Source organism: Geotrypetes seraphini, chromosome 19 (assembly GCF_902459505.1).
Source record: "Geotrypetes seraphini chromosome 19, aGeoSer1.1, whole genome shotgun sequence".
Taxonomy (NCBI): Eukaryota; Metazoa; Chordata; class Amphibia; order Gymnophiona; family Dermophiidae; genus Geotrypetes; species Geotrypetes seraphini.
The window spans coordinates 38,261,063-38,285,713 of NC_047102.1; the positions used below are offsets into that span (position 1 = coordinate 38,261,063).

A 24,651-nucleotide genomic window follows, 5' to 3' on the forward strand; every position below is an offset into this window, starting at 1 on the left:
ACTCTGGTGAACATTTATGGTCCTAACAACCAACAAGGGGTGTTTTTTGAGGAACTGCTCCCAAAGATCTTGGCAGTTAAGTCTGGTCAACTTATAGTAGGGGGGGGGGTGGATTTTAATTTGGTTTTGAACCCTAGGGTGGATTCTACTGGCGGCGGAGGTGAGTGGTTAAAGGCTGATAGGAAAAAAATTGAGGACTTTATGGAGGTCCTTAATGTGGAGGATGGCTGGAAGGGGCAGCTTTGGAGGGGATAAGGAGTATTCCTTCTTTTTCTCTGTCCACAACACCTACTCCCGGATTGATTTTGTTTGTCCCGATAAGAGTTGGGGTGGACTGGTTAGGGTGGCGGAGATCGAAAGTATCACATGGTCTGACCATGTGCCTGTTTGGATGGATCTTAGCTGGGGGGCTTAGAGACATGGTACTAAGTACTGGTGGTTAAATGATAGTTTCCCTGGTGGTACGCAAATTGGATGGGGTTATTATGGATTTTTTTGGAACATAATAATGTGAATGATTTTTCTCCTCTTACTATATGGGAGAGTTTGAAAACGGTGTTGCATCTCTATTGCTGCAGTTAAGAAGCAGAGCAGAGAGGCAGAGAAAAGAGCCTTACGAGAGGAGCTCTCGAGACATATCGCTGCTCATCTATCTGGCTCTGGGGATGGGACTACTAGACATAGGATTCAGGAACTTCGGATGAATTTGGATAAACTTGAGGATGAGACTGTTCAGTTTAATTTGGAATGGTTGCATCTAAAATATTATGAATCGGGCAATAGAGTGGGTAAGGATTTGGTTCATAGGTTGCGCATGTGACAAACACAATCCAATATCATGTCTGTTAGAGATAAGAATGGTCAGTTGCTCTCCGAGGATGTGCAGATTCAACTGCGGTTTCGGGAGTTCTATCAAGAACTTTACACTCCAGAACAGCAAAAGACAGAGGAAGAGATGCTTTCTTATTTGAGAGACTTAAATCTTTCATCCTTGTCTGTTTCCAGTGCGCAATCATTAGATGCAGATGTGACGTTGGAGGAAGTGCAGCGGGCGATTAAGTCACTTAAGGTGGGAAAATCTCTGCGGTTGGATAGTTTTACCGGCCTTTTTTATTAAAAAAAAAATTGTGAGTTTTGGTGGCACCTTTGCTGGTCCATTTATATAATTCTCTGAAGGACGGGCAACAGTTGTCTTATTTTATGCGCCTGGCAGGGATTACCATCTTGCCGAAGCCTGGGAAAGACATCACACAATGTGGCAGTTATAGGCCTATCTCCTTGTTGAGTATTGATACCAAGTTGATGGCCCGGGTGCTCATGGAGCGTTGTATGTTTGCATGCCTTCTCTGGTTCATCAGGACCAAATGGGGTTTTTATTGGGGAGAGACAGGCCGCGGACGGCATTAGGAGGGTGCTGAATCTGGTGTGGAGGGCTCACATTGGTAGTACACCTTGGATGGCAGTGTGGTGGACGCCAAAAAGGCATTTGATCAGGTGGATTGGCGATTTATGATGTGGTTGGGGGAGTGCTTTATCTCATGGATCCACTCCCTATATAATGGGCCTCTGGCTTGTGTTAAAGTTAACGGGGTATATTCCCTTATTTTCACGCTCCCCTTTACTGTTCACCTTGGTTATCAAGCCTTTGTGCAACGCAGAGCATTCGTGGCATGAGGGTGAATGAAGAGGAATATAAAGTGTCACTCTTTGCGGATGATATTCTTGCTATTGTTGAAGGGTCGTTGTCATCCTTGGAGCTTTCCAGCAGCAGAGGAGCATATATGGAGCTCTGTCAGGGTTTAAAGCAAACCTTACAAAGACAGAGATTTTGAACCTCTCAGTTTCGGCAACGGTGGTTGTGGAGTTGCAGAAGCGGTTGCCCTATCGGTGGGTGAAAGGGCCTATCTAGTATTTAGGGATCCAGCTGGGAGCAGATTGGTCCCAACTGTATTCCACCAATTACATACTTGGCACACTGGGATAAGCTTTACCTATCCTGGAGAATGGATGCCATAAGAATGATGGTGCTTCCTTGTTTGCTTTATTTTTCAGGTACTCCCTATAGATATATCCAGTTCCTGTATTCGTAAATGGCATACCGGGCTTTTTCAGTTTATAGAGGGGGGAGGGGTAAGAGGCCTCAAGTGGCTAGGGCTATCACGTTCCGAAGAAAGTTGGAAGGTGGCTTGGGTGTGCCAAATTTGGAATCATATCGAGCTGCTGAGCTTCGGGCTATTGTAGAATGGCATGCTGAGCCTCCCAAATTGCGGGTGCGGATTGAGCAGGGGGAATTCGTGTCTCTGTCGGGATATCAGGGCTCTCCGTTATCTTCCCTGGGTGCAGAGGACAGAGGTGCTCTCTATAGCTAATCCTTTTACCAGGCTTACCATGTGTTTATAGAGGGACTCTAGAGATAAGGTAATGGGGACAGGTGAGATCTCCTTTCTCCCTCTACTCCACTCCACAGAATTCAAACCGAGGGAAGGGGGTATTTTCCAGAGGTGGGCCAGGTTAGGCTTATGTCGTTTTGGGCAATTTGGGATAGGAACAGGATTAAAGACTTGCCTGAGCTCAGGGAGCAGTTCCATTTGTTATCCAGAGAAAGACTATTTATAGCGTCTCCGGCTACCTCAGTCTTCTAACTTTCAAGGCTCTTGCTTTGAAGAACTCTTGGGGGAGCCGGTGAGAAGGGGTTGTATCTCTACTCTTTTAATCAGTTGCTTAATGCGGCACTACGGCCAAAAGAATCTTATACGGTAGCCTGGGAGGCGGAGTTGCACCAATCCTTTACAGCGCATGACCTTGCCTATCGGCTGCAGCATATTGCATTTGCTCCGCAACTGGTGGAGAATGCTGTCAAATCGTTGGTCCATTGGCAACTCACTCCTGTGGTGCTTCAGAAAATGACTCTATTAGAGTCCGCTGATTGCTGGCGGGAGTGTGGGGAAGAGGGGTACATTCTTGCATATGTGGTAGGAGTGCTCAGTAGTGCTGCCCGATTCATGTTACTGAATCGGGCTGCTGGTTCATGTTACTGTAAGCAGAAATGCTTTGATAGCTTTGTTGGGAATCCAGGTGGAGGGCCTAAATGAGGATCAGGATAAACTACTTACCCTTGCTTTTGTAGCGGCTCAAAAGGTGGTGGCCCAATATTGGAAACAGTCTGTGGTGCTGACCCACCAGCAGATGCGGGACAAATTGAATGGGGTTTGTTACCGGCCTAGGCTGTCGGCGCTTTTGACCTGCAAGTAGCAGCAATTTATGGCCATCTGGGGTACTTACCTGGAGGTGGAAGACACCCTGGTTAGTTGGATGCTGTGGGACTTGTTTGCTTGTGACTCTGTAGACTTTGTAAACTGTTTGTTTTATGATTGCCGTACAAACCATTTGAAGCCAGTATATTTGGTTTTGCTTTTATTGGGAGGGGGGGGGGTTGTTGTATTATATATTCTGTAGCTTTTGATGGTATAGGTATGCTATGGTTTTCTCTATTCTCCCTGGTGTCTGTACTTCTTTTATTGATACGCTAGTGTACCTTTTTGTTGTGCCTAGTAAAACAAATAAAAATTGCAAATTGCAAATAAAAAAAGTTATCACTTGGATTCTTTTTGTTTTATTGCTTTTTATTTCTACATATTACTGTAAATAAAGTAATCAATTTGATCACATTTGGTAAGAGAGGATATGCACTTAAGGGCCTTTTTTTTAACTAAACAGCAGTTAAAAAAAAAAAAAATGACCTTAGCTTACCTTTATATGGGTCGTTCCCACACACTAAGGCCATTTTTTACTTCTGGTGTAAAATGGATGATTTTCCAATTTTTAGTATTAATGGCTATGTGCTAAATTTTCCCATTAGCACATAAGCTCCTACCATCACCTACTTTGTAGGTGGTAGGGATTCATGCACTAAATCTGCAATTATCGGCAACAGCAGTGCACTATGGTCCCCTTTTACAAAGCTGCAGTAGTGAGTCCCGGCACGACAAATGCATCGCAGCCCATAGGAAATGAATGAGCTGTGTCGCATTTGCTGCGCATGAATCACTATCGTGGCTTTGTAGAAGGGGCCCAATTAGTGGTAGCTAGCAGGGATTCCAAGCCCTGCCAAACACCACCCTCAATGGTGCTGAAAATACTGCTATCTCCCTGAACCACCAATGTCAGTAATAGCACATGCTCAGGTTGTAATTGTTTCCGTTTTGCTCACAATAATAACAGCAAGAACTGGAATAGTTCTTATTCAGTTCACAAAATAATGACAAATATTTTCGGAAGAGCACTGAACAAAAACTAGAATTATTAACACCTTTGTCAGAACTAGAATGAAATAAGAACAAAAATGACTTGTTTTGTAACTGAATAAAAACTAGAACTAAAATAGCATTGTACTGTGTGTTTTAATTATGAAATGAGGAGACTGGACACATCTGTGTATGAGAACAGAAGGCTGGAGATGGGGGAGGGAGGGGGACATGAGAAGTATCTGAGAGAGGACTCCTGGGATATTCTCAGTTCTTTAGCTTTTCTTCTCAAATAAGTATTCCAAATCTGGTTGCCGCAATCTTTTCTCCATGTTTTTGTTCTTAACAAAATCTTTGAGCATGTCCAGGACTTCGTTGTCAAAAATTTCAGGTGCTGGCAATGTACCTGAAAAAAAGAATGTCCATTAAAAACTAGGTTCAGGTTCTTAACAGGTGGGACTGCACTGACATGTCTCTGTTTTTAGATATCAAGATCTTCACAGTCCCTAGCTGCTTCCTCCATCTGACCAATAGCTGCAGCTCATGCAGATTCAGTTTTATCTAGTGTCTCCCAGCCTAATTAGGATTGTTGCTCTTCACCTCCAACAAGTAAAGGTTAAATGAAGTATATTTTTCCACTACTAATTGTATTTGCCCATGGTCATACTAAGGCTCATGCATTGCATCTAAATAACTTGTAAGCTGAAGAAAACAAACCACTGTTTTGTAAATCAAAATTTGGTCAGTGCTTGAGCACAAAGCTGTGAACCTGATTCAATTTCATTATCATTTGATCACTGCCTGATCATAAGCAAGCTTTGAATATTGCCCGCATAGTTTTCAGGAACAACAGCATCCAAACATAATCAGACTTACCACAGGGATTATCATGTATAATGCAGTTAATATTGACTGGAGTTTTAATAATTTATAGAGTTCCTACTCATACTTAAACTACCAAACCATGGGATCCTTTTACTAAGGCACGCTAAAACGGCTAGTGCACCTTAGTAAAAGTCCCCCTGGTTTATTGATCTTGCTTCAATTAGCAGGTAAGAGCACTAGAACTTCTAACTACTTATTTCTTACAACCTCATTTTTTGTTGCTAGTTCTAAAGCTGCATTCTAAACCCATTTCCTTAATCCTTTCTGCCATGCAATCTAATACCTGGTACCCAGCAGTAAGTCACCCACCTCACTGCTGAGATAAGGCTGAATGACCCCCATACCTGTTGCCCAGTTGTAAATGTCCCAGTCGTTGCTAGGCTCATTGATCAGACGGTCATATAAGGACAGCTGTTTCACTGACATGGTGTTCAGGTATTCTTTTGCAAACAGGCTAAATAAAAATCACAGAACAACTGGCATGAAGATTTAAACAACATGAGTGTTAGAAGGGGGGTGCCAAAAAAAGATATGTATGAGCTTATGAGGGAGAATTTAGTGGTAGAAATTCTTCAAACTCACTATTGTTACTTAGTGACAAACATCAACAGTCAAAACCAGCCTTTGGAATCATTGTTGGATTTTTGCCTGATTGCCACACAAAAGGTCTAGAGCAGGGGTAGACAATTCCGGTCCTCGAGAGCCAGATCCAGGTCAGGTTTTCAGGATATCCACAATGAATATGTATGAGATGGATTTGCATGCACTGCCTCCTTGAGATGCTAATCTATCTCGTGCATATTTATTGCAGATATCCTGAAAATTTGACCTGGCTCCGGCTCTCGAGGACCGGAATTGCCTACCACTGGTCTAGAGAAAGACAAGGGAGCAGATCATCACCTGAGGAGAATGCAGTTCTCAAGCATTCCTCTTTTCCTGCTTTCATATACCAGGCGTGCTTTCTTTTCCTCCAGAGATTCATTTTGACGTTCCTCCCAAGGAGGTAATGGGATTTCAATCAAATCCTTCCCAGAGTCTTTGGGAGAATCACCACGGTAAGCTCGTCTAACAAGAGAGGGACAGGACAAAATTTGTCCTACAGACAGCTACTAGGAATAATAAACAAGAGAGAAGACACATCAATTATATTTCAGACATATGTTTGGAAAAAAAAAATATCCTGTTCCAAGACATTATAAAATACTAGCAAGAGAGCAATTTCTGCTACTTAATTAATTCAAGTTCTTGGTATTTTGGGCTTTAAGAAGTTAAAATTGCCCACTCTTAAGTTGATGGAATGAGGCCTCATGCGTTCTGTGCCTAGACCCCAATTTCGAACTCATCTCTTTTATCAGTAAATGAGTATCCAACCTTTGCTGGGATGCAGTGGGGTAGGATGACTGGGAAAGGCAATGAAAAACCAACAAGAAACAGTCACACAAGTGAATCGATTTGAATCAATTTGTTTTCCAAAACAAATCAGACTCACTGATTCAGTGACACCCACCCCCTAGTGAGACCCGACATACCTCTGGGCCTCCTAAAGAAGCAGCAGTGGTGGCTGGCCAGCAGAGGCAGTGCTCTGAACAGTGCTGCACAGGGGGATAAGAGGGATGGAAAGCTGCTGCACAGGGGGATGGGGAAGAGAGGAGAGAAGAATTGTTGGACGTGGAGTGGAGGAGAGGAAGGGAGAGATGCAACAAAGAAGTAGAAAGGGGTGATAGGGATAAATCCTGCATATGGTAGAGGAGAGGGAGACATGCATGGAGAAGAGAGAGAGAGAAATGTTGGACATAGGGTGGAGGTCAAGGCGAGATGGGGCATGAGGAGAGAGAAAGAAAAGTTGCACATGGTAATGGAGGGGAGGAAGGGAGAGATGCTGCATGGAGGGGAATAGAGAGGTTTGACCTAGAGCACAAGGCATGAAGACAGAGGTAGACAGTGGGAAAGAAATATAAATGTTGGATATGGCAGTGGAAGGGAAGATAAAGAGATGGAAGATGCATGGTGAGCTCGGAGAAAGAAGAAAATGTCAAATAGACAGTAAACCCTGGTGAACGAATTAACAGAAGACAAACAGAAACCAGAACCTGAGACCAACAGGAGTGGATGAAGAGGCTACAAAATAAACCTGACAGGATGTTTGAAAAAAAAAAATAATAATAATAAAAGCCAATTGCATGGAAAAAGCAAATTGAATCGAATTGAAAAATCTATTCAATAGGCCAAATCGAATTGAAAATTTTTTCCCTAAATTGGGCAGCACTAGCACTAAATCATTTACAACTCGGTACTCGCATACAGGGGCAGTACATCCTTTTGGAGATAGGGGCCAAACAAACCAATCTATGGTCCTGCCCCAAACTCTCTAGTTGCCGATGCCATTGGAAAAATATTGGTGGGTCTATGGCCCCTCCTGTGGCCACCCTATTCCACTGCCTATGTTTTACAAGTTGAGTGAAAAGCCCTGCAAAACAGAATCAGTGTCTAAAGATAAGCTGAGGCTCCTAGAAAAAAAATTAATTAATAAAGAATAAATTAAAAATGTGAATTCCAGTACCAAATATTGAAATACAAACACCTAGGCTTACTATGGGGTCCTTTTACTAAGGCACGCTAGCCCTTTCAGCGCACACTAAACACTAATGTGTCCATTATATTCTATGGACGCGATAGCGTTTAGTGCACGCTAAAATGTGCTAAAACGCGCCATGCTCTTTTCTCCAGCACTCTCTCCTTTCCATAATGCTTCTCCAGCCCTCCCTCCAAGCTTTTTTCTCCAGCCCTCTCTCCTCCAACCTCTGATGCTGCTTCCCCTCAAGATATCTCTAGCTCCTGACTTTCCCACCTACCTCCTCCCTAGCTGCTGTAATTCAATTTACGGGCAGCTGGCATAGCAACAAGGTAAGCCTGCTGCCGCCAGCCTGCCCCGGAAGCCTCCTCTCTGCAGCAACTTCCTATTCCTACGTAGGCAGAACCTACAGAAAGGTGGCTTCCGGGGCAGGCCAGTGGCAGCAGGCACACCTCGTTGCTAATACCTGAAGTCTGAATTACATTGGTCGGGGAGGAGGTAGGTGGGGGAGTCAGGAGAGCCACCAAACCCGGACAGACTTCCTATAGTTTTTTTAAAACGTCCCGACACTCAGATAGTCCTTTAAAAAGAGGATACGTCCGGGTTTTCCTGGACTTATGGTAACCATAAGAATACCACAGATAATGAAAAAGTTCCTGACCTCAAAAACACCTACACACAGAAATCCTTTGATGCCATATCATTGAACAGATTTAGAATAGAGACAAATAAACATTTTAAAGGACTTTGTTTAAATAAAACTGAATGATCCGTGTAAATTTATACAATTGAACGTGGATAGATCAGTGATCTGGAATAAGCGATACAAATCCTTTAAAAAAAGTATAACATTTATGTATTGGGAAGTTGCAAACAAACAAACAACCAAAGACAAGAAAATATACTAAATCATATACGAGAGAAATGGGGATATTTACCCCTCATAACAGCTACTAAAAGTATAGTACAGTTAGGAAGATCCCTTGTATGATAACATTATGCACAGAAGTAGAGAGTTGCACGGGGACAGAAATCCCACCCATCCCCGCCTGTCTCCACCAAGATCCTCTCCATCCCCACCCGTCCCCGTCAGGATCCTCTCCGTCTCCACCCGTCCCCGCAAGGAATTACCTCCATCCCCGCCCATCCCCATAAAAATTCCTTCTGACAGGATCATCAATTCCACAGTTTCTTTTGTGTTTGCGCTGCTGTTTTCCTTGTGGAATCTCTTTGGTGGAACCCTTTTTGTGTTTTCTGTTCAGGTAATTCACTTATAAACCCCCTTTTTTTTTTACTAAGGCTGACGTGTCCATTATATGATGTGGACGAACCCCGCTTCCAAAGCCTTCCATCCCCGTGGGAGTCCCGTTGGCTAGAGGGGGGGTCCCCGTGGAAATCCCGTGGGCCAGAGGGGGGTCCCCACGGTAGTCCCGTGGGTTAGGGGGGGATTCCTGCGGGAACCCCCCGCTCCCCTGCAGACCTCTACCCAGAAGTCAACTTTTCTAAATGATTGGGAATGCTAAATTCCCAAACAAGTGAATGCTCTCTGGTCAGAGCAGTGGAGTTTGCCTGTTGGGAGCCCCCAAAGGTAGCACCTATGCAGAGCTAGGTCTGGAGGAAGACTTTTGAAACTTACAGGTTACCTTCGAAAGCTAATCAAACAATGCACTAAGTTAGCCCAATAAGAATACCTTTAGTTTTATTTCTATTTAATCCCCAAACAGCACCACATTTGTAGCCCACCACTCTTATCCATTGGGAAATCAGTGCTGCGGTTCCCATGATGCACCGGGATGAGGCTGGCAGAAATCCAGGACTGGCCAGTCTCCCTCCTGGACTGGGTAACCCGGCTACTACAGAGAAGCGGACAGAGGCCGACACTAAACGCCAGCCTTAGCCTCGAGTCCACTCACCCTGCTGCGGAGCAGCGCCGGAACCATCGACATGACGAGCCTTTGCCGAGCGACCAGGCCCCGGCGGATGGTTTTCTCGGCGACACCTCTTCTGCCGTCGACGATGGGGGGGAGGAGGAGGAGGAGGGACCGGAAGTTCCGGTGTGGCGCGGGAGCCTCGCGGTGTGTTGCTTGCTGTCGTGAGCTCGGCGGGCCCGTCTCGGTTTCCGGGGGCTTCCGACGGGGGCCTCGCGGCTCGTGCGCAGTCAGGGGGGGGGGGGACGGGGACGGACCCGGCGCGCGGCGCCTCGGGGCGGGCGCGAGGAAGCGGAAGGGAGCCGACGGCCGAGAAGATTCGAAGCCAGGGAAAGGGCCGCAGATCCCGGGGGGTGGGAGGGAGGAGGAGGAGGGGCCGGCCCGTGGAGAGGGAACTTACCTGCGGGGGAAGCGGGAAAGCGAATCTTTGTCACGAGCGGGAAGGTGGAAGACCCCGGATTCACCAAAGTGCACAGGTTTCATTTGCAATGATTAGTCTATAAGAAAAGCTCCTTGTAGCCCGCATAGAGTGAAGGGATTTTTTTAAACCGCACATTACGATGTATTTTAGATCTTGAAAGGCAAAAAGACCCCTTTTTTTGGTTGCAAAGTGACGTTTGAGTTCTGAATGAGTGATGCGACTAATACTTGTCTAGAGTTCCAGTTTTGAGTGTGATAGCAAAGATCTTGAGCCATCATCTTACTGTTGCTAGGGGATTTGTTTTGCTTTGATCCCATTTCCCAAGTCAGATTACCTGTCTAGATCCTCTGGGAAAAGATGTCTGAAGGAGTGGATTTAATTGACATTTATGCAGATGAAGAGTTCAACCAGGTAAGCAGTCAAAAAGCATCTCAATTCTACAACATTGGTAGGGTGTGCAAAGAATTATGCTCACAATAACTTGTCTTTGAAATAATTGATGCCTATTTTTGTACTGCTCTGAAAGATCCTTTTGAATAATAATTCTAAATCAATAATGCTCTGGACTCAGTTAATGGTTCCTACACAGATTACATATGTTTTAGCCCTGTGCTTCTCAAATTTGTTCTGAGGATCCCACAGCCAGTTGGGTTTTCAGGATGTGGTCAATGAATCAGAAACATATTACAGTACTCCCCGAAATTCACGGGGGTTATGTTCCAAGAACACCCGCAGATTTTGGAAAAAACGCAAATACGGTTTTTCAGCTGATCAAAGGCAGGAGAGGGCAGCTGGGGTGCCGCTGGGTGCTTAAATTGTACTTACAAAGCCGGGCACATTTTCCGACCGCCTTTTCCTGGTACTAAAGTCATGGTTACACCAATCAGGACTTGCTTTGATACACCAGATAGCGTGTCAAAGCAGCTCCTGATGTAACCATGACTTTAGTACCAGGAAGAGGCGGTCGGAAAATACCGCGAATTACTGAGTCCGTGATTTGCGAAACATGAATTCACGGGGGTTTACTGTATATGTATATGCAAATAATTGTGGACATCCTAAAAACACTTGACTTTGGAGTTGACAGAATCAATTTGGAAAGTCCTGATTTTTAGGTCATCTGTGAATACACGGGAGATTGAAAGGACATGCACTTTCTTCATTGTATAGATATAGAAACATTCCCTATGTAAGTACAAATGATGATCTATGGTTTGTAAGTTTTGACTAATATCTTGCTCTCCTCTGATTACCAGCTTCACTGGACACATTTGATCCTGTACTGGATTTATCCCATTAAATGCAGGGACTTACTGCTCTGATTTCATAGTAACATAGTAACCTTGATAGGCGGTGTATAAAATCCTAATAAACTTTCCAAGTAACATTGCTTAAGAAAAATAAGCACTTATCATTATGATTTATCATGTTTTCTTTTGGTGGTATAAGTATATTTGCTAAGTAAGTGAATCCTGTGTTTAGTGCTGGGTTTAAGAAAAATAAGACCACTGGTTCCTGCATGCAGTAGGGTAAAGCCAGAATTGGCTTATCCCTTTTGAGCATTTAAACCTCCTTCCATCATACATAATTATGAACAAGTTGGGTTGCTCTGCTCTATGTGGAAGACAATAAACCAAGCCCACATAATATCTAAATCTAAACTAAAAATAAATTTATGTTATTAGAGAGAGAAAATAACCTGGCTGAGTAGAATAATGGGCTGAAAACTTAGACCCTTTTTTATCAAACCATGGTAGCGAGTGCTGTGTGGCAAATGTACAGAAGAAGCCTATTCATTCCCTATGGGTTTCTGTGCATTTAATACACTGGCCCATGCTATTTGGCTTGATAAGGTACGTTGATAAATTGTGAGCCCACTGGGACAGATAGGGAAAATGCTTGAGTACCTGATTGTAAAACCGCTTAGATAAGCTTGATAGGCGGTATATAAAAAAAATCCTAATAAACTTGAATAATAATAATAATAATAATAATAAAAGAGACCCATAGTGTAAGGTCTCAAATTTCCCTTCACCCCCAACACTCCGTACCTTGGACAAATCATCTAGAGCAGTGGTTCCCAACTCTGTCCTGAAGGACAGTCGGGTTTTCAGGCTAGCCCTAATGAATATGCATGAGAGAGATTTGCATATAATGGAAGTGACAGGCATGCAAATCTGCTCCATGTATATTCATTAGGGCTATCCTGAAAACCTGATTGACCTGGTGGTCTTCCAGGACAGGGTTGGGGCCCACTGATCTAGAGTCTGATGTACTAAAGTAGATTTCCAGTGCAGTAGATAGAGATGGTATGCTGAATCATAGGGTTATCCATCTGTGTTTGCAAGCATATTGCAAAAGATGTCAATCACAGCCTTTCAACTTCTCCTCCTCCATAGTCTCTGCTGTCCCTGTCTTTCTGATCTGTTCATTGAATAGTCTTATCAACAGACTGGAACTGCGAGCCATTCGTCTGGCACTGCAGTCTTTGCTGGAGAGCAAAGCCATCAGAATCTTCTTTGACAATTGCACTGCAATGGCCTATGTCAACAGACAGGGAAGCACCAGGAGCACTTTGCTCTGGCAGGAGGCGAAAGCGTTCTGTTGGGCAGAAACTCACCTGCAGGCAATCTCTGCGATGCTTGTGGCTTGAGTGAACAATATTCAAGTGCATTATCTCAGAAGACAGAGCTTAGACCCTGAAGGTTGGTGGTTGTTATAATTTGTTTTAGCCTTGTTTTTCCCATCCCAGAAATCCTGTGCAGTTACAGCCATTTTTTCAGTAGGAAATCCTGGTGGCGGCCATCTTGGATTTTTCCCATTTTGAATTCTAAATTCTCATACTTCTTCAAAAAACCTAATTTTTTTATTCTAACCAACAGGGATAGAGTCGTCATGCTCCAATGATGTGGATTCATGCAATGTTTGTGCCGGTTGGGCACCCGAAGAGCACCCTTGTGCCACGTGTTCCACTGTGCATATTGGGGAGGTGGGGACCTTAGGTTCAACCTCCGACCCACCTTATTAATGCTGCCAGACAGCTGCTGGGATGATTAAGGGGTGATTTTGTCCTCTTGGGGTCCCATGATGCGGCACCAGTGCCTAATAAAGGTTCTGATGGCCCCAAAGTGAAAAGAAAAGAAAGTTATGGTCTCCTTATCTCAAAAAAGATATTGTGGCACTAAATAAGGGAGCAACCGAGATGATAAAGGGGATGGAACTCCTCTCATATGAGGCAAGACTAAAGAGGTTAGGGCTCTTCAACTTGGAAAAGAGACAGCTGAGGGAAGGTATAATTGAAGTCTACAAAATCCTGAGTGGAATAGAATACAAGTAGATCTTTTTTTTTTTTTTTGGTACTGCATCAAGATTTACAAAGACTAGGGGACATTCGATGAAGTTAAAACTAATAGGATGAATTTTTTTTTTTTACTCTGAGAATAGTTAAACTCTGGAATGCATTGCTAGAAGATGTAGTAAGAGCGGGTAATGTAGCTGGTTTTAAAAAAAGGTTTGGACAAGATCCTGGCGGAAAAGTCCATATTCTGCTGTTAAGACAGACATGGGGGAAACCACTGCTTGGCCCGAATCAGTGGCATGGAATGCTGCTACTATTTGGATTTTTCTTCACAAATTCATTTACTCCACAGGACAGCAGCGTTTGTATTTAACCAGATGAGAAACACTCAAATAAGGGAGAGCGTTGGAAAAGCATTATTAAGCTTCCAGCATTATAGATAAGTGTTGCTAAATGGTTTCATATATGCAATACTTCTTTCATACAACATTTTCACACTCACAAAGGTGAAAGAGTAGCAGCAAGATAGATAACACATTCCATGATTGAGTTGTTCATATTGTAAGGGGAGGATGGAGGTGTGTATAGATGATTAAAGCTACATTTTCAGGATGGTTACAAGGAATAACATATAGGTTATAAGAGGTCTTATGATCTGAGCCTGTCCAGCTGTATGATATACACTTCTCCTAGTTTCATATTAAGACTGTGGGATAGTTTTGAAAATATTAGTGAGGTATTTATACATAATATAATTTTGAAGAGGAATAATTCTAAAATTTGCAATTTTAATGCATTAATGTTGAATGTTGTAATTTAAGGTGTATATCAATCCTGCATTTGTCCATTGTTTCTATAATGCTTTTCCTTATGATGGGCAGGATGTTTGTTTGAAATCCCATTTGTTGTTTTACTATTTGGGTTTTTGTCAGGTACTTTTGACTTGGATTGACCTCCATGAAAACGGTCTGACCAGGGCTGTGGAGTTGGTAGATAAATCCTTCGACTCTGACTCCTCAGTTTCTGGTACCCACGACTCAGACTCCAGTACCCAAATTTGTCTCCGACTCCACAGCCCTAAGTCTGACCCTGTAAGGCTATTTTGTGTTCTTAACCGTCCTCTTTGCCCTTTACACCTGAATTTGTGACCTTTCTCTGGCAAGCCTACATCAGCAGCGCTGGTGCATCTTCTGAGTCAGCTAGAGAGCGACCATCTGCGCAGTCTTCCCATTTTTCAGCATCTGCTTCTCCACAGAGGCCCATGTCTCTCCCGGACACAGACAGCTGGTTAGATGGGTCACTGAAGGTGATGATCTGGATGCTTATCCTCTCTCCCGGGTGAAGCCTTAGAAACGATGCTACACTGGGCGAAATGGACCCGGGTCTGAGTGCTGCTGCAGACCAGGGTAAGGACCCCTCAGTTTGCTGGCTGTTCAAGTCTGCTGCTCTGATGGATCTTCTCATTGAGTCTCTTAAGGAGCTCAAAATTGATCCTCCTTAGCCTACTTCCCACTGTTCCCTGTTGAGTGGGTCTGCTCTCAGCCTACTGCCTTTCCATGGCACCTGGATTTGAAAGTCCTGATTTCTGAGCACTGGAAGAACCCAGAGGACTCCTTATAACGGATAAAGCAATGTCCAAGCTATATCCTATGGACCAGGAGTTCCAGCATATGTTTGCTATGCCTAAAGTGGACTCTCTGGTGGTCATGTGACCAAGCACACATTCCTTCCCAGTGAGGGGGGGCATAGTGCTTAAGGATCAACAGGATTGCAGACTTGATATGTTGCTCAAGAGGCAGTTTGAGGCCTTGTTTCTGGCTGTGCTGGCCATTCTAAATTGCATGACTTGAGTGGGATGCATTCGTATTCCCCTTCACAGCTGTTGGTGGGAGTAGACTATGTGGCTGATGCTTTGTATGATGTGCTTCGGGTAGTGAGCAAAGCCATGATCATCAGGCTTCCTTTCAGGGGCAATATGCTGTTTGGCCAGGGGTTGGATGACCTCATGGCTAGTGTCCAGGATTGCCGCCCAAATTCACTCCTGGACAGCAGGCATAGGACCTTTAAAGGATGCAAGACTCTTGGTTCAGCTTAACACCCCTATCTACAGGAAAAGATATTATCAAGGTAAGAACCTAATCTCTTTATCACAGGTGGTATCCATTTTGTTCTTCTTTCTACATCAACTATGCAAACTCCAAAACTAGTTCTCAGACGCCACCGTTGCTCAATTGCTGTATGCCTTCGTTCTGTTACAAATGGACTATTGCAATGCACTATTCAAGGGCCAATCTATGAAGAACATATTGCAATTTCAACATGTCCAAAATGCAGCAGTCCACCTACTAAAAAACCTGAGCATTTGTGACCATTTCTCATCAGCATTGCCTCTGTTCACTGACTACCCATTAGGACTCGTTGCACCTTTTAAGGCCCTGGTTCTGGCCTAGAAAGCCTTTCAAAACATGGGCCCAAATGTGCATATTGAAGTTACCTTCTTATGTTCCTGACCAAACCTTACGCTTCCAAAATAATAAGCGATTATGCTTACCCCCTGGATGATCCCTCCTTCTGGAAACAGCCCACAAACGAGTCTACTCGCATGTCTTGCCTAAACTATGAAATCTACTTCCGCCATCCATTAGCTCTCAAGAGGGACTACTGACCTTCAGGAAAGAATTAAAAACTCATCTTTTCATTCAGTAGCTCCCCTCAGTGTGTAAATTTTACTCCTTGAACTGTCACCATGTGGAGTATACACTCCGCCCTGTTTTAAATCTGTGATAGCTCATCAAATCCATGCAAGGGCATATGTCTGTCTGTCTGTAATTGGCCTATACTGTGTATGTAAAATTGTAACTCGTTCATTGCCAGACTTTATCCCATTTCCGATTGGGATACATTTAAGTCTCCTGTGGTGGATGCAATGGTCTTGGCTATCGAACGTCAACATACAGTGCTAGTTGAGGGTAGTTCAGCCCTGAGAGACCCTCAGGACTGTAAGATGGAGGCTCTCCTTAAACAGAGTTTTGATGTGGCTGCCTTGGCTCTCCAGGCAACAGTTTGTGGTGGTCTGGTGGCCTAAACTTGTTTCCAGTGGTCTGAGCAGATCTTTGACCGGGAGTCAGCTGACAGGTCCTTAGTGGAACAGGAGGTAGCTAAGATTGAGGTTGGCGCTTCTTACCTTTCTGTTGAGGACTTCGGCCAAGTCCATGGCCCTCGGAGAAGTGACTCACCGTACCCTATGACTTTGGGGTTGGTCGGCAGATGCAGCCTCTAAAGTCTAAGCTCAGTAAATTTCCTTTTCAAGAATCCTTCCTCTTTGGGGAGGAGTTGGATAAGCTAGTTCAGGCCTCAAGTGACTCGAATGTGCCTCGGCTTCCAGAGGACCATTCTTGCCCAGCGCCGCGAGGTTGCTCGGCCTGGGGGCGTTTGCATGAGTTTCATAGGTACCATCCTGGCCGGGGTTCGGCTTCTTTGCCTTCCAGAGGTCGCTTTCAGCACATGCAATCCTTTCGGGGAGCCAGCCAGAGGGATCGGGTCTCCGCCGGTAGCTCCTTAGCTCGTCCAGCCAATGACTCGCAGCAGGTCCTTCCCCTGGTTCCAGTGGGAGCTCGATTGCAGGAGTTTTACCAGAGTTAGGCCGATATCACAACGGATCAGTGGGTCCTGGAAGTGATTCGGGACAGCTATGCGCTCGAGTTTTCCTGGCCTTTACCAGATCATTTCCTCTCTTCTTGTTAGACAACTTGGAAGAAGCGGGCATTTCGTCAGATGCTGCTTAGGTTGCTAGATCTCAAAGCAGTGGTCCCAGTGCATCTTCAGGAGATTTGCACCGGCAGGTACGCTATTTACTTTGTGGTGCCCAAGAAAGAAGGGCCTTTTCAGCCTATTTTGGATCAAAAAGGTGTCAACAAGGCTCTCCGGGTTCCGTCTTTTCGTATGGAAACCCTGAAATCTGTTATTCTTGCGCTCCAACCAGAGGAAGATATATCTGCATGGAGGTATATCTGCATGTTCCCATTCAGGACTCCCATCAACATTTCCTTCGTTTTGCAATTTTAGGAGAGCATTACCAGTTTTGTGCGCTTCCCTTTGGTCTAGCTACAGCACCAGGACTATGTTTGTGGTGGCAGCGGCCAGGCGCCAGGAGGGCATTCTGGTCCACCCCTATCTGGATGATTGGTTGATTTGAGCAAAGTTGTTGCAAGAGAGTTCCCAGGTTACGGCTCAGGTTGTAGAGTTTCTGTAGTCTCTGGGCTGGGTAGTCAAACTGTCCAAAGGCCGGTTGACTCCATCTCAGCGCTTGGAGTATCTCGGTGTTCTTTTCGACACCAGCTTGGGGGGAGTTTTCCTTCCAGATGTGCAAATTGCAAATTTGCGCTCTGGTGGATTGCTGATGTATGCTGGCGCAAGGTTTTCTGCAGGTCTTGGGGTCCATGGCGGCCTCATTTGAAGTGGTCTGGTGGGCTTGGGCTCACATGTGTCCTCTTCAGTATGCGCTTCTTCGGCAGTGGTCACCACAGATTCACAATCTGGACTCTCCGGTCCCGCTTCAGGGATTAGTTCAGCGCAGCCTATGATGGTAGCTTCAGTCTTCCAATATGGTTCAGGGAGTGAATCTAAATCAGCCCCAGTGGACAGTCTCTTCGGTTAGGGAGCTCAATGTCTCAGGGCTGCTGGTCACTGGTGGAGGCATCCTGGTAGATCAATGTTCTGGAGACCAGAGCCATTCAGCTAGCGTTGGTGGAATTCTAGTCCTTGCTGGAGAGCAAGTCAGTTCAAGTCCTCTTACACAATGCCAAAGTGGTGACCTATGTCAGTTGTCAGAGGGGTATCAAGAGTTATCTGGTGGCACTGGAAACCTCTCTGCTCATAGAATGGGCGGAGGCTCGTCTTCAGGACATCTTGGTTTCCCACATTGCCGGGGTGGAAAATGTCCAAGCAGATTTTCTCAGTCGTCATGCGCTGGATCCCGGCAAGTGGAAGCCATTCAAGTTGGTTGATTAGGCCTGGGGTCGGTTGATCATGGATCTCATGGCCATGAGTGTCAACGCCAATGCACTGAGGTTCTTCAGTCGGTGCAGGGATTGCCAGGCCAAGGGTCTGGATGCTCTGGTGTAGGCTTGGCCGATGGATGGCCTGCTTTATGTTTCCTCCTTGGTCTCTGGTGGGCAGAGTTCTTCTTCGGATTGCCCGGCATGCAGGCCACATGATTCTCTTGTCTCCGAACTGGCCTAGGCGACCGTGGTATGCAGATCTGATTTGTTTACGAGAGGCAGATCTTCTTCCGCTGCCCCTGTAACCTGTTCTTCTATCTCAGATGCCATTCCAATGTTCGATCTAGGTCCTTTTTGTCTTACGGCTTGGATCATAAAAGGGCTTGCCTAAGGAAGAAAGGATATTCGGGTAAGGTGCTCTCCACTCTCTTAGGGTCTCGGAGACTTTCCACCTCTTGGGCTTATATCTGTGTTTGGCGTATTTTGAGAAATGGTGTTCCATGTGTGGTGTGGTTCTCCTTCAAGCTCCTTTGCCTCACATTCTGGAGTACCTGCAGGATGGCCTGGAGCAAGACCTTGCCTGGTCCTCCCTGCGAAATTGCTCCAGCCATCTGTTCAGCCGTCGGTTCCTACCTGGAATTTTTTTTTTCTCCATGCTTGTTCGTCCTCCTTTTGAGCCTCTTGTCACCTGTATGTTGAAGAACCTTACTTTTAAGGTGGTTTTCTTGGTGGTCATTACTTCCATGAGACATATTTAAGAACTGCAGGCCTTTTCATGTAGGCCTCCCTTCCTGGAGTTCTCTAGGGAGCGAGTCGTGCTGCATCTGGTTTGCTCCTTTCTTCCGAAGGTGGTCTCTCCAGTTCATGTTAACCAGTCCTTAGTCCTCCCGGTCTTGGGTAGTCGGAAGAGCTTGAAGCAGAGGCAGTTGCACAAGTTGGATGTCTGTAGGCTCCTTTGCTCTTATGTTTAGTGGACCCAGGAGTTCCAGAAGTCGAACTGTCTTTTTGTCCTCTTAGCGGGTCCTTGTAAAGGGGCTCGTTGCTTCCAGGGCTACCATTGTGCGCTGGATCAAGGAGACTATCGCTTCAGTATACCTTCTCCAAAAGAAGCCTGTTCCGGAATTTCTCAAAGCTCATTCCACTCAGACAGCTTCTTGGGCTGAATCTTCTTTTGGACTTCCAGAGGATATCTGTAAAGCTGCAGTTTGGTCTTCTCTCCATTCCATAGTTCGGCACTACCATGTGGACGTTCAGGCAGTGTTCGGTGAGTGTGTTCTTGTGGCGGCTCTTCAGGGGTCCCACCCATGATGGGTATTGCTTTGGTATGTCCCATCCATTTCTGTACCATTCTGGAGGGACGCTAAAGAAGGAGAAATTAGGTCCTTATCTGCTAATTTTTTTTCTTTTAGTACCTCCAGACTGGCACAGACTCTGCTCTGTCATTTTGTTTGGTATTTTTTTGGGAAGAGTACAGGTTTTTTCTGCAGGAGTTGTTGGTTTGGTTGTTAGGAGGGTTTAAAAGATTGGTTCGACTGGTTTAACTTGCAAACTGTGGGGCGTTTCTGAAAGGTTCTTGTTCTAATCAGTATCCAACAGTTTTCTCCATGTGAGTGTGGAGTTGAGATGTTATTGTTTTCAGCCGTTATTTTCTTCTTGGCTATTCGTTAAGACTGATTGTAATAGGAACTGCACAGCCCACTTGTACTTAAGCCAAAAGTTGGTATCTCAGCCTCCACCTGTTGGCAGAGGAGTGTAAACCCATCCGTTTTTGTGCTGGCCTGGAGGGACTAAAAGAAAGAAAATTAGCAGGTAAGAACCTATGATCTTTAGCTTATAATCTAGTCAAGACAGACAAACTGGACAAGAAAATGCATCTTTCTAATACTTGGTTTAAAAATTTTTCTAGATGACTCTTTTGTAAAAGCTGATTAAAAATACCCGAGGTTTGACATTCCTTGAAAAATCACAAAATTTAAAGTGAAATTGTAAAATAACTAGATTAGTTTTTAAGTTGAACTTGAATATTTGAGAATATATGAGTTCCATTGAAAAGATCATAAAAATTTGTACAAGATTGCCAAGTATCATTTGTTTTGCTTATATAACCAAGGAAATATTTTGACTCAAAGTTGCAAAAATTTTGCAGGGATACTGTACATGGGCCCAGTATGGTATTAAACAAAAAGCTATATTTCTACAAGTATTCCACTGGTGAGTCTTAAACTTTACCAAAGTTAGTTTGAGTCATGTGAGATTCAGCATACAAAGTTTCATCAAAATCCATGATGGTGAGTAGGGCATTTTTCTAAAATTAGACCACTTAACATGGAATGATCACACAGTGTCCAGCGATATCCTCCTTGAGAGGAGAGTTTTGTAGATTTTTAAAAAATGGTTTTGCAGTTAGAAAGACTGCGGGAACCACATAAGTGTTAGTGCCAGTTGCACTCAAATGGCTTGTTTGGTTCCACCTTGATTTTATGTTTCTATTGGCACTGGTTTTCTTTAAATGGATTTAATTAATGGCAGAACAGACTTGGCTTCATCAGGAAGTCCCCCTATGCCCCTCTTTTTTTCTTTTTCCTATTGAAGTGGTGGTCAGCTGATTTGGTATGAACTGAAGAGCAGAGCACAGGTGCAGAGATAGGGGAGGCACAGCCAAAAAAATATAGATGATGCCTTCTACATAAATTTGCAAGTAGAGGTGAATAACCCATTGGTTCAAGACTCATGGCTTTCTACTAGAACAGTGTATCACAAACTGTGCCTCCTGAGATTCCTGGTGTGCTACAACACACTGGCGAAGAGGAGAGTCGTCGACGCTGGGTACCTGCCTACAGGATGTGCCTCTCGCGGTGAGAGGCATGTCCTGTAGGAAGTCAGCCAGTGCAGATGACTCTCCTCCTGGCCAGCATATCTCCTCTCCCCACACTTCCTGGATTCCTCCACCGGTAGGCCACAGCCAGATGAGCCTTCCAGGTGCCTTCTGGTCGGGACACTGGATTTAATGTGCCACTGGCCGGAAAGTTTGCGAGACACCTTGATAATCTTCTTTCTAGTGCAGTAAGAACCTAATTTTCCCATAACACCAAAAATATGTGTGCATGAAATCACTCTTGCTAGTAGTAGTGTCTCTTGTGGATAAAAACCGCTAAATCAACCCACAAAGTTCATAATGAATATAACACTGAAATGAAAGTATCTTATCTAGCAAAATGTGGATGAATCATAACGCCATTTTAGAAATAACATCTGATCTCTGTACTACGTTTTCTTTTCTTGTAGGATGCAGAGTTTGGGAATGCTGAACAAGTGGACCTCTATGACGATGTGCTAGCTGTGAGTGCCCAGACGAATAATAGGCACAACACAACTGAGTCGACATCTTCTAACCTGTTGGAAGCATCACCAAAACCAAACAGTAAATCCCCTACCATTCTCTATACGTACAGTGGGCTACGGAACAAGCGAGCAGCAGTCTATGTGGGCAATTTCTTCTGGGTAAGTCCAGGCATCCCAGTATCCATGTTGAAGCTCTCCTTACAGAAGTAGCTGGAGTATATTTTATTCCACCTTTCACTTGTGCCTTCATAGAATATTTTTATGTCTTCTTAACTGTTCAAGTCTACATAATTAAACTCTCCGTAAAAAGTTTAATGTTTAACCAGCTACATTGAGGGAGGTTTATTCATTCTACACCACTGGAAAGCCTAAGAAACCCTCCTTTAAGAGGCATCTATGATCTAATGTATTGCATGCCGGATTCAGTATGAAATTATTTCTTGGTTTTAGATGTATTTTTGAGCACAGGTTTTTCTCTGTTAATGCTGAAGAAATGTATGCTTCTTCAGCGTCTCTGCAGACCGGCACAGCTCACTGATGGGGTAATAGCTCACCATGACCAGCAGGAGAAGACCGAGGCATATACTTTTGGCTGTAGTACAAGTGGGTTGTGCAGTCCTAAATACACTCAAGTCTGCTTTCAGGTGGCAAGCTGTTGCAGTGTTCCCTGGTTTAGGGTAGGGCTGTTGGAAGTTGTTTAGTGGCCTTCTGGTCCCCGTCTGATGCGGGACTGAGCTTGGGGGACCCTTTCGGGTCTGTTCGACCTCAGGGGTGTCACATTCGATGGGTCGAGTCCCTCCTCCCATTTCCTCCACCTCCCCCCAATTTTTTTCTGTAGAGTTGCCTCAGCTGTAAGCCTTGCCACTGATACCGGGAAGGCATATGGCTTAGAGAGCCAGTAGAATTTGTTTTAAAAAAAAGGGAATCCTTCAATTGTCTGTAATTGATTTTATTGCTAACCAGCATTTTTCTGATTGTGCTCCAGACACAAGGTCAAAGCAGCCGGCCTGTGCTCGTGGTGTGCCAGCTGCCACTAAGGAGAATCCTCGTCGGCTTCAGGTCCAGGGATCCCCTTTGCGAGTGCCTCGCTCACCGGCAACAGGCAAGGGGGAAGACCGGGTTCCCTCGCCACCCACATAAGGATTCCCTCAGCTACCAATGGTCAGGGAAATAAGGTTTCCTTACGCCAATATTCCTAGGGACTTCCTTACCGCTACTGCCAGCTTGCCTCCATTAGCGGCTGGGGCGGTTCAGGTTTCTCTGCCACTGCAGGCCTCGGGAGAGTTTTTTCGGCGGGTTTTGTGTCAGTTTTGGTGGGAAGCTCCTCCATCTTGTCTGCAGCCTTATGTGATCTTTCCCCTGTTTTGGAGAGACAGGGGCAAGTTTCTGCTGGGTCTCCTTCTTTGGCAGTGAGCCCCATTGAGCAACCAGGGGTTTTTTCGTCTGATTTTGTTTTAGCCTTGTGCAAGGCTTATCTTCGGACAGCCGGGGGTTCTGCTTCTGTCTGGGGGTCTTGGTTTTTTTGGGGGTTTATCTCCCTCCTCATCCATCCCTGTTCGGCCCTCCTCTGCACTGGTTTTGGCTCCCCCCCCCCTCCCAAGTTTCATCTAAGCGGTCGAGGGTCACTTGGGACAAGGATTTTTTTGTGTGGGGAGCTGTTTTCACTTGAGGACTTGGACCCCTTGGTGGACCTCCAGGATCCTCTCTGGGGGACGGATGCCGCTGGCGGAGGTTTTTTGGAACTGCCAGCTGGTGAGGATGCATCTGTAGTGTGGATTTTTCTGCAGGAGGAACTCTAGGAGCTTATTCTTCAGGTTCCCTCGGTCATGTGGTGGACCCCCTGCTTCGGGGGATCCACTCAGCCTCCCGCTCTTTTTCTATGCATCAGGATATCTGGGATATTGTGCTTGCGCAGTGGAATGTGCCAGAAACACCTTTTTGGTTTGTTCAGTGTAAGGCCCGCCTGTATCCCATCCCTGAGGGGGTTAGGGATACCTTGAAGTCACTGGTGGTGGATGCGGTGGTTTCGGTAGAGGGCGGCTCGGCTTTGCAGGATTCTGAAGAGTGTAGGTTGGAATCCCTTCTTAAGCAGAGTTTTGATGTGACTGCCCTGGTGGTCCAGCTGGCGATGTGTGGCGCTCTGGTGGCTCAGTTTTGTGTGCTTCCCTTTGGCCTGGCCACAGCTTTGCGGACGTTCACCAAGATTATGGCGGTTGTGGTGGCAGTCTTGCGCAAAGAGGGTGTTCTTGTTCATCTCTATCTGGATGATTGGTTGATCTGAGCAAAGTCTTTTCAGGAGAGTTCCCGGGTTACAGCTTGGGTTGTGGAGTTTCTGTGGTCGCTGGGATGGGTGGTCATCCTGTCCAAGAGCTGGTTAACCCCGTCTCGGCACCTGGAGTACCTTGGGGTTCTCTTCGACACCGGCTTGGGGAAAAGTCTTCCTCCCAGAGGCCCGAGTGAACAAGTTGCAATCGCAGATTTGCCTTCTGATGGCTTCCCAGTGGCTTCGGGCGCAGGATTTTCGATGGCAGCCTCCCTAGACATGGTTCGGTGGGCCCAGGCTCACATGTGACGGCTACAGTATGCTCTGCTTCAGCGGTGGTCACCTCGGTGGCACGATCTGGACTCTCCCGTTCCTCTTCGGGGGTTAGTTCGTCGCAGTTTCCGGTGGTGGCTAAAGTCTTCCAGTTTGGTGCAGGGGGGGTGAGTCTGGATCAGCCCCAGTGGACATTGCTTCTCACAGACGCCAGTCTTCTCGGCTGGGGAGCTCAGTGTCTCAGTTACTTGGCTTAGGACAGCTGGTCTCCGGAGGAGGTGTCTTGGTCGATCAATGTTCTGGAGAACAGAGCCATCAGGCTGGCGTTATTAGCGTTCCAGATGTTGCTCACAGGTAAGTCAGTCCGGGTTCTCTCAAACTACGCCACAGCGGTGGCTTACATCAATCATCATGGGGGAACCAGG

At 45.4% G+C, this 24,651-nt stretch overlaps 3 protein-coding genes across 3 annotated transcripts in view; 2 read left to right on the plus strand and 1 right to left on the minus strand.

Moving 5' to 3' along the window:
- Nucleotides 1-24,651, plus strand: part of LOC117352063 (nitric oxide synthase-interacting protein-like) — a 742,171-nt gene that overhangs the window by 671,491 nt on the left and 46,029 nt on the right. The gene's annotated exons all lie outside the window — the stretch shown is intronic.
- Nucleotides 4,382-9,768, minus strand: SDHAF2 (succinate dehydrogenase complex assembly factor 2). Its single transcript, XM_033928094.1, has 4 exons — nt 9,615-9,768; nt 6,030-6,235; nt 5,474-5,583; nt 4,382-4,650 (listed from the first exon to the last, which is right to left on the minus strand). The coding sequence occupies exons 1-4, from the start codon at nt 9,645-9,647 to the stop codon at nt 4,520-4,522; spliced, it is 480 nt and encodes a 159-aa protein (XP_033783985.1). The 5' UTR covers nt 9,648-9,768; the 3' UTR covers nt 4,382-4,519.
- The window catches only part of CPSF7 (cleavage and polyadenylation specific factor 7), a 50,481-nt gene continuing 35,839 nt past the window's right edge, over nt 10,010-24,651 (plus strand). The window contains exons 1-2 of the mRNA XM_033928090.1: nt 10,010-10,461; nt 21,634-21,849. Coding sequence (XP_033783981.1) covers nt 10,408-10,461; nt 21,634-21,849 — 270 coding nt within the window. The 5' untranslated portion in view covers nt 10,010-10,407. The remainder of the gene's footprint in view (nt 10,462-21,633; nt 21,850-24,651) is intronic.